At 33.9% G+C, this 10,499-nt stretch overlaps 1 protein-coding gene and 1 long non-coding RNA gene across 2 annotated transcripts; both read left to right on the top strand.

Moving 5' to 3' along the window:
• The first annotated feature begins 2,361 nt into the window (after positions 1-2,361).
• Positions 2,362-3,511, top strand: LOC112765711 (uncharacterized). The gene is made up of 3 exons (XR_003183880.3): positions 2,362-2,839; positions 3,066-3,331; positions 3,411-3,511. It is a non-coding gene; the product is annotated as an uncharacterized lncRNA (long non-coding RNA).
• A 117-nt stretch (positions 3,512-3,628) lies between these two features.
• On the top strand, positions 3,629-6,306 carry LOC112765712 (abscisic acid 8'-hydroxylase 2-like). Its single transcript, XM_072221911.1, has 6 exons — positions 3,629-3,639; positions 3,785-3,954; positions 4,280-4,329; positions 4,941-5,045; positions 5,454-5,638; positions 6,027-6,306. Exons 1-6 carry the CDS (start codon positions 3,629-3,631, stop codon positions 6,175-6,177), a joined length of 672 nt encoding a protein of 223 aa, XP_072078012.1. The 3' UTR covers positions 6,178-6,306.
• The last annotated feature ends 4,193 nt before the right edge of the window (positions 6,307-10,499 follow it).

The following is a 10,499-nucleotide window of genomic DNA, read 5'->3' as shown; positions in this document are numbered from 1 at the left end:
TGCGCGATCTGCATAATCTGCAGAATCGCTGGGGGCGATTTCGGGCCCCATTTTGACCCAGTTTTTGGCCCAGAAAACTAGACTAGAGCCAGAGAACATGCAGAAACCAGAGAGAACATTCATTCCGCATAGTTTTAGTTTTTAGATATAGTTTTACTCCTCCTCTAGGTTTTTTCTCTACACATTCATAGTTTTTAGGATTAGTTATTTTTCGTTATCTTTGCATTGGGATATTGAGAAGAGTTATTTCCTTATCAAGACTTCGACATTCTAGTTCGTTCTCTTCACCTGTCTTTTACTCTTCCATGTTCCTTAATTTACTTAATTTTGCTATTGGATTATTTTAGCATTTATTAATACAAGAATCACTTTTAATTTAAATTAATCTTTTGAGCATTATTTATCATGTCTTTATTTAATTCCCTTTCTTACGTTATGAATTTTACATTTACAATGAGCGAGTAGTCCCCTAACTTGATGGGGAGTGGATGAAAGAAATCCTTGAGTTGGAATGCTCAAGAGAAGGATTGTAATTGGGTTTATTGTTGGATTGCTCTCTAATGACTAACACCAATCCTCCCAAGAGTGGATTGGAACCTGTGGATAGAACAGCATTCCAACTTGTTTGACTTTCCCTTACTTAGTAAGGGACAACTAAACACAATAAATCTCAATTGTCAATTAATCTTGAGAGTACTGCAACAAGAATAGGGCTTCCATCTAGTCAACTCCCAGTCAAGGCTTTTATTTAAATTACTTAATTTCCCCAATCTTAAGGTTGGCATTCAACTTGCCCATGATGCAAGGAGATGCACGCCCCTACACTAGAAGGGTCAACTTTGATCAAAGGTTGGACCAAGTCCTCATAGACCGTGGCTAGGGGATGGTTGGAGTTCATCCAACGCTCAATCATTCCTACCAGCAACCGGTCTGAAGTTACTATAGACCGGGCTATCATGATCCATAGCATCATGATTGGAGAGGAAGTAGAAGTTCATGAGGTTATATCCCTAGAACTCTACAAGGTGGAGGACAAGTCCTCTAGTTTGGCAAGGTTAGCCTTCCCTCATCTCATTTGTCACCTCTGCAATTCAGCTGGAATTGACATAGAGGAAGACATCCTCATTGATGAGGACAAGCCCATCACTAAGAAAAAGATGGAGCAAACAAGAGAGCCCACTCTTGGACCTCAACAAGAGCATGAGGAAATTCCTCATCATGAAATCCCTGAGATGCCTCAAGGGATGCATTTTCCTCCACAAAACTATTGGGAGCAAATCAACACCTCCCTAGGAGAATTAAGTTCCAACATGGGACAACTAAGGGTGGAGCACCAAGAGCATTCTATCCTCCCCCATGAAATTATAGAAGACCAAAGAGTCATGAGGGAGGAGCAACAAAGGCAAGGAAGAGACATTGAGGAGCTCAAACACTCCATAAGATCTTCAAGAGGAAGAACAAGCCGCCATCACTAAGGTGGACCCGTTCTTTAATCTCCTTGTTCTTATTTTTCTGTTTTTCGAAAATTATGCTTTATGTTTTATTTATGTTTTTGTCTTTATTACATGATCATTAGTGTAACGACCCAACTTTCAGAACGTCATGATCGTACCGAAAGTAAGGCGTTACTAACCTATTTTCCTTTATTAACTATTTACTATTGAGCCTTTAGTTCGATATCGCAATTCAGTTTTATAGAAAATTCTAGAAAAATTTTGATTTTATTATTTAAAATCATATAGCAAACATCACCAAGTAATAATAATCACATATTTATTAAAAATAATATCTGTCATACAAAAGATTTGAAATAAAACTCAAATACAAATTCTATCCCTCTGTATAAAATAAAAATCTTAAGCAATAAGGGCGAAGGAACTCTATGAAAGCAAATTAACTTATACACTTAACTCGTAAATAAATTCTAGAATCGCCCGCAGCTTCAAACTGACACTACAAAAAAATTGGTTTAAAACGACATTTTTATTAGGGCGGTTCTTTATAACTGCCATAATTTTCTTTATTTCCGGCGGTACATACTGTTGTCGTAACTTTCTTTTTGAATATGGCAGCTTTTGTGATTTCGGCGGTTAGAACCGCTGATATATTCTTTTATTAATTAAAGAAAAACTTAGTTTATGCAAACCTAGCTTAGCAAGTAGAGTGCACTAGAGTAAGTTTTCTCCTCCGGCGATGCCTCTTCAGAGTTCACAGCTTCCATTGATGCGATCTGCGTTCTCACTTCTAGGTTTGTATACAAAATTCTCATTTCTTTTCTTCTTCTATGGAATGCGTTAATTACCTCTTCTCTCTCTCTCTCCCTCTCCCTCTCTCTCTGAGTAATGCATCTTCTTCTCCAAGATTTTTAGATCTGTTGCGGCATGGAAGCCCGACGCAGAGGTTTTAGATCGAGTGCTCCAGATGAAAGAGTGATTAGTGTTGCTGCGTACGAGAAAATGAGTGATGTGAATGATGAACCCTAATCTCTTGTCGCCCTTCATCTTCCGCAGCTATTGTTCATCTCGTCGTTGTTTCTCATCCCCTCGCGCCACCAAATTAGATCTGCCAAAATTTTTGGCAGCCTCTTTGATTGGGAATTCATTGTGAAATGGTTCTGCACTTTGATTTCCCTGCTTCTTTTCTTCCTTCTTAATACCTTTCATTGATTATAATTATGCAGATTTTGATTTTCAATTTTGCAGTTTATCTCCTTTTGTTTTTCAGCAAATTGTTGATTAAACAATCAAGGAATCAGATCAATGTGATAAGGAGAAAGAGAAATTCAGCAAAGAAGTTTCTTAAGCGAGACACCATTGATCTGCTTGCGAATCATTTACAGGTTGCTTACAATAGAGTAATTGATTTATTTTTTTTTTGCTTTTGTTTCATGAAATTTAGAAAACCTGTATGCATAAACTAGCGGTTTATTCTTTAATTATAATTACTTTCGCATACAATTAGTAAACCACAGTGTTTGATATATGAATTACTATAGTTGTTATTATACTGAGCTAGGACCAATTATAAAGTCTGAGTCTATTTTAACATTTTTAATCAATTTTTAGTATTGAAACTGTTCAAGTGGATTTGGCATGTTATCACACAAGGCTGTGCACCTGATTCAAGGCATAAACGAGCAAAAGGCAAGGTTTCTGATTCACAATGCTTAATTGCTCATATAATTGTTGTTGCTGGATTAATTTCTATATTTTAAAATATGAACTGGTTGTCTTTCACATAGTCCAGCTAAGAAAGCCTATGCTACTGATTAAGAACTAAGAACACTATTCCATTTAATTGTAGCGAAAGAGAGAAAATCCTAATGAACCAGGTTTACCAACTTTTACTATGTACTTATGTACTATCCCTTATTTACTCCGTCTTATTTACTCCATGATGTCCCTCATTAGGTTCATAGTATCTTCTGTAGCAGCAATGCCCTTTGGATCCCTTGTCACAACAAGGAAGGTATCAACTTGGCCTCCTTTCTCTCTGAGAATAAAGCAAACAGGTGCTTTTCATTAATATGTACCAAGTTTGTACCAATTTTTGTGGGCTTAACCCAAAAACTATATATTTTAAGTCTTTATGTTCATGGAAATAACTTGATATACAACTCTAAACTGAAATGCTAATGAAGTAGTATGTTTCATCGTTAGAACATGCATATCTATTATCTCATTGTTATTCTTTCTTAAACAAGTTCTAAGATCACTTTTGCAGATCTATTATCTCATTGACACTCAGATCGTTATTTTTTTTTTCAATTTCAAATTACTTAAAGGAATTTAAGTGCATGGCAACTTCCACCTTCAAATATATTCTCAGTGAATCGTGATGCAAGCTTCAGGGATAGGAATAATTTTGGAGGTTTTGGGTGTTTGATTCTGGATAATCTAGCTAATTGGTTACTCGGTTGCTCGGACCCCATTCCTGAAAATAACATCCTTAGATGTGAGTTTTTGCTATTTGACGCGATTTTTTACTGGCTTGGAATCATAGTTATAGGGATGTTATCTGCAAAACAAACAGCTTGAAACCTTTTATTCTAATTCAACAAGAAGTGTCCTTCGTGTTCAGAAAAGATAAAAGACTTGCACATGAAGATTAACGATGTTATTCAGATAAATTGGACTGTAAAATATAAATGTCGCACTTATTTAGCACACTGCAAATATATCAACAAGGTGTTTTTGAGATTGTAATAGCAGTTTTAGGATTGTACAATGAAGTTGTAACTCAGTTTGATTCTTATTTCTTTTTGCTTTTGATGCTGCAGTCCATGAAAGGATACTTAGGATATATGATGACTTTGTCTGGCCTTTGAATGTGAGTTCCTATCCCTAAATAGTTTAACAATATTTGATATTCAGGGTCCAATATAAGCAACTATCAGAGAAATAAATCTGACGCAGAGGATCAACCTGATTATTATTCAGGGTCCAATGTTCTGTGTAGCATCATAAGTGAACATTGCAGTTTGTGATGCTTTGTTTGTTTTGTCAGTTTGTGAGTAACAAGTGAATGAGGAAACTTTTTTTCCCTATCTCTTTGATTTTCTACTGTCTTAAAGATTGACCCCCTTTTTTTCCCAAGAAAAAATTAAACAAAAAAGAACTTATTTGGTCCATGGAGTTGTTCCAATAAATTTTATTAAATAAAAATTCAGAGGAACAAAATTTAGTAGCAGTGTACTTGGCCCAAGGGATGTTTGAGTTGATAGAATATTTATTTGTTAAAACATTCAAGTTGTTTAATTGAAGAAGTAAAAAAGAAGAGCAGAAGACTATACCAAATCTGCTTGAATTTTTTTTGGATCAGCAAAGAAGATAGTTTGGTATGAAATTCAAGCTTAGTTAAAGGCAAACTAAATATATTAAGTTCTTAAGATACAGTTCCTTGCTTGTTTAAATATAAAAATATTTGCATTTTATCTGCAGCTTTCTTCCTTAGCAAGTGAGAACAAATTTTTGGCAGTAAAGCTAAAGCAGGCGGCAAATAGTATTTTTCCAGAATCTAATGCTTCGTCGGTGAATGACTATGAGGTGAGTACTTCAGACTTTTTTGAACTTGTTTCTTATTTGTTCATTACTTCTAAGGGGATATGTCATATGTTGAATAACCTTTTATAATTACAAGTGTCTTATATGTGAAATTTGATCAATATATTTTGAAGTGAAAATTGTTTCCTCTAGATATTGCCGCAAGTCATTTTCACTTGCCATAAAATATCATTCTAATGGAAAGAAAAACTCCTAAATATTTGATGCCGAATGTTAGTAGGTCTACTTTTTCAGTCCCCTTTCAATGTTTCCAATTACTGTTATATACTATTGTTACTATATATATCGAATAAAAAAAATAACATTGATCTTGTTATCATTATTGTGAACTCGATTTTTAATGCATTAAACCAATTTATTAATATATGTTTATGTTTTAATTTTCATCAGGTAATCCAAGAAACGTTGAGAAGTGCAAACATACTGTCATTTACATTCAGAGAAGTAGTGGAAGATGTGGAGCTTCAAGATTACTACATTCCCAAAGGCTGGAAGGTCCTTCCACTCTTCAAAGCATTCACCATTCTGCTAATTTCTTCCCTCAACCACACAAATTCGACCCCTCACGCTTCGAGGTATATATGTCACATTATTATATATGTCTCTGTAAATCTAATCTTCAATGTGAGAAGCATATATAATAAGGTTATCAATCAATGCTTAGGTAAAGTCCTTTTCATTTCCTATTTGAATCTTCATCTATATATTTTTTGAATTCTTGCTAATAACTATCAGAACACGTGACCTATATCTTTTTCTTTTTTATTTTTTGAATCTTCAAACTATAATCATAATATGCAAATGGGTAATATAAAGGATAATTTATTACTTGTAACATATTTAATTATTATTAGATAAAATGGGTTAGTTTATCATACTTAGTATTAATTCTTAATTTAACCTAAATTATAATAATTACTAGAGTGAATAACTACTACTATTTACACTTTTTATTTTAAGCAGATGGCAAAATTTTGGCGGAAGATATTTTGAATTTGAGGAGCCAGATAGAAGATACACAGGCAGAAACAAGATCATAATATTATGTTATTTTTCTTACTTTCAAGGTATTAGCCAAGTTAGTTACCTTGTTTTATGTATGAGATATATCTGACACTGTTAGAAATTGGAGCCAATCTAAGTGAAAACATTTAGAATTAAAAAATTATGTTATATTTTATATTTTATTTGTATTGAAGTTATTACTTTTGATTTTTAATACTAAAAAATTTTATATTATATTTAATATTTTATTTATGAATTACCTAATATTTTGTTTATAGGCTATGATTTCTTGTTATTGTGAAATTTTAAACAAAAAATTATTTGTTTAATACGGTAAAAATGACGGTTAAAACTACCTTTTTAAACGATAAAAAATGTTACTTTTATCCGGTAAAAACGGCGGCTTGTAATTGTCATTTTAAACAACATGAAAAGCTATTTTAAAATGGTAAAAATGGCGGTTTTAAATGCCATTTTAACCAATAAAAATGCCACTATCAGGGTAAAAACGGCGGTTTCAAATGCCATTTTAACCAACCAAAAATGCCACTCTGCCAAGGAAATAACGGCGGTTTGAACCGCCGTTTAACCAACCAAAAATGCCGTTTTATCCTGGAAATAACGGCGGTTTGAACCGCCACTTTAACCAACCAAAAATGCCACTCTGCCAAGGAAATAACGGCGGTTTGAACCGCCATTTTAACCCAACTCAAAAACCGCCGTTTTAACCAGGTAATTGTGGCGGTTTTTGAAAAACCGCCGTAATAACCAAATGGCACTTCAAATTATGGCGGTTTTTCTTGAACGCTGTTCAAGGTAATAATGGCGGTTCAAACCGCCGTAATAACCCTAAAAAACCGCCGTAATTACCAAGTTTTTTTGTAGTGTCAATCTTCGAACCTGTGTCACTGAAAGGGTGGAAGATTTTGCGGTGAGAACAAACTACACGTTCTCAGTAGGGAATGGGAATGCCGTAAAAATAATGATTAACATGCAAATAATTAACATACTCAAGGAAACTATATTTTTATCAAACCTTTTTGAAAATACTTTTGGTTTTACTTTAGCTAATTAATTACCTCCTTCAAAATCTCTAAACTCAAACAAATTCTAAATATGAAACTAGTCACATTAACCATCTATCAGTCACATAATTAATTTGCAATCAAAACATTAATTCTTAATCAATTTAATACATTCAAAAACTAATAGTACAAGCAAGAGATTTAGTTCAACATACAAACAAGTCACAACAAGACAAACAGCACAATCACAGGGAAGTACAATGAGCAAACCCAATCAAATGCAAATGCGCAAACAAGGATGATGCATGTCTAGCCCTAGTGCAGGTAATGAGCTCATTTGTCGGTTTCTACCCGCTCCTGACGTAACCCGAAGGAGCTGAAACGGGTATGGCTTTCCAATTGGCAACACCCCTGTGTACAGAAAATAACCCCTCTGCCACCACAGGGTCCACTGCACGCAGGAAATAACACATCTGCCATTGCAGGGATGTATGCTGACACACCTTCTGTATACAGGAAATAACCCCTCTGCCACTACAAAAATGGAACAGGTGGTCACGGTTCTTCTTAGCAGGAAATAACCCCTCTGCCTTACAGAAATAAAATATGGATCTGTACCGCAGGAAAGCATTCTCAGTGGTCGCACCACTATCTATCTGACTCCCTTCACGTAGTAGATCATCATACAAGTATATCCGGTGTTGCCTTAGCGCAACAAATGAATAAACACATCTCTTGGGTTGCCTCAAGCAACAAATGACCTTTCAACAGGTCCTCTGCTTTTTACTCTCTTTTATAATCATAAATATGCAAGCGGGACAAAACCCACGTCCTTGCCAACAATTTCATAAACTAAATACCTTTCCTCAAAAGAATCAGTGTAATTATCATCATAAGTTATCATTCTCGTTATTCATCTCTAGTTACATATTCTTATACAATATCTCTCTCTTTCTTTGTTCAATCATCATGTACAAACGTCACGACTTCCACTTTTGCAATCTCTTAACTCGAACCAATTTTAAAACTATTTTTTAGTTTAATGTTCTTTCAAAAAGACTTAAGAAAATCAGTTATTTTAGATTCGCTAAATACTTTTCAGAACATCACCATCTTACTAAATGTAACCAAACAAAACTCTTTTTCAAGTTTACTAACTTCCCAAGGACTCAAAACCATCTCTCTTTACCATTCAAATTCAAATATTATATATTCATTAAACTTCTAAAGAGTAATCCTTTATTTCAAACCCCAAGCATAACTATCTTCATATTGAATAAATCTCAAAACATAACTTCTTTTATAAATAATTGAAACTTGAACATAAACCTTGGTAATTCAAATTCAAAATAGTATAATTCTTTTCTTACCTAAATAAAACTCCAATAATATAATTTTCCAAGTTTAAATCTTCTAAAATTACTTTTCAAATAAAACCTCAGATTTTTATAAAATTTCGGCAGCACCTCCCCTAAAACTCGGACTTAGCCACCCTTACGGGTTTCCTCTTTCTCCACTAATCACCAGCCCTTTTCCCAACAATCTTCAAACAGCTAATTCTCAATCAATAAGATATTCACAATTCATAATATTTAACAAATCAATCATACTCCACAATTCCAACTAATCCATCAATCCAACTCCAATCTCATCAATTCATATTTATTTTTCACATATCATAGAATCCTTTCAAAATTAAACTCAATCAACTAGTAATCGCAAAAATCAGCCTTTCATAATTCTAATTATTTTAATGTCATTTACTCTTTAACAAAGTTACTATTTAGTTTTAAAAGTCAAATTTGAAGAGAATGATTTGGTAATCAAACTTCAATATTTTAACCATTCTCAAACTTAATTCTAATTAATTATAAATTAACTATAGCAACCATCAAAGCCAATTCCAAACAGTCATTGTCAGTATCACAGCCGTTCCGTTACATCAGATAACTAAAAATAACAACAAGCACGTATTCTTAATAATCAGAATACAGCCACAACCTAGCCAGAATTAATCTTACCAATTAATCAATCATTCACAGCAACAGAACCAATCACAATCACAGCCTTAATCTAAACTCCATTCATCAATTATCAAAACGTCAGATTTTTAATAATTAGCTCAACATTTTTTAGTTTAATAAGTAACATTAAATAAATCATTCACAGCCTCATTTTAACTAATTTTAACCCGTCACAAGTCCATTTCACAGCCATTCTAATATACTAAAATTCCAATTCAATATCAAACAATTCAAAATAACTCACTCAAGATCAAAATCTCAGCCAACTCATCACAAAAAAAATAAGTAATTCAAAATACAATTCACAACTAGATTTCAACCAATTCAGCAATATCACATAAGATCAGAATTTCCAACAAATCCACTACCGTTACACTATATCAAATAACCAACACATCATTCAATTCACTATAAATCCGTCAAAGATCAGAATTTAAGTCAATTTGTAACCATCAAGCAAACCAGCCTATGGCAACCAGCTCAACATAATCAAATAACAGGATTCTCAGTAATTCCAAACAATTAAAAAATCAGTAATAGTTACAGCCTCAAATCAAAATCAATATCACCAGTTTAATCACCGTTCGTGTAAGACCCAGAACTTTTGAAAAGTCTTATTATGATCAAGTCTCAAATCATATAGTTATTTATAGCCTTAATTCCAGAGATTATTTTATTAAAGATAATTAAGGCAAGTTTTGATTTATTGAACTTGAGATAAGTTATGATTATTATCCAATTTTATAATTATTGGATTATTTTCTATATTTAAGGTATAAGGCTGGTAGTTATGAAATAATAAGGATTTTATATGATTTGGACTAGATAAGTAATATTTTAAATATTAATACTGCTACTTTGGAAAAATAAAGGGGTTTAATTATATTATTTCTAATTATTTTGATTTGGGCATTTTATGGAAAATAATTTGTGAAATTGTTGAGCAAATAGTATTTTCTATATATAATTAGTGTTGGATTTAATTTGGGTTTCAATTATTATATTATTCCCAATTTCATGTGAAATTACCCAATCACCCCTAACCCTAAGTTTCAAAATAAAACCCTAGCTCCCTCAAACCCACGCAGCCGCAGCTGCTGCCCCTCTCTGCCCTAAACACACACACCCAAACATATGAAGAAGGAAGGAAATAGAATTTGAGAGAGAAGATGGAGGCGGCGCGGTGGGTGCCACTGCCACTGTCGCCGCCGTCTCTAACAGAGGGAGAGAAAGGAATGTCGTCGCACATCCAAGGGTGGAGATTGAGAGAGAGTTCACCGCGACGCCATCGCCCTCACCGCATCGCGCCGCTGTGGCAGTCCACACGTCCTTGTCATTGCCAGGGGAAAACTAGTGCCGCCGGGCCTCCTCATCGATCTGCC

Source organism: Arachis hypogaea, chromosome 17 (assembly GCF_003086295.3).
Source record: "Arachis hypogaea cultivar Tifrunner chromosome 17, arahy.Tifrunner.gnm2.J5K5, whole genome shotgun sequence".
NCBI lineage: Eukaryota > Viridiplantae > Streptophyta > Magnoliopsida > Fabales > Fabaceae > Arachis > Arachis hypogaea.
Note: the sequence above shows the minus strand (reverse complement) of the source record. Positions and strands in the feature narration are given on the sequence as shown.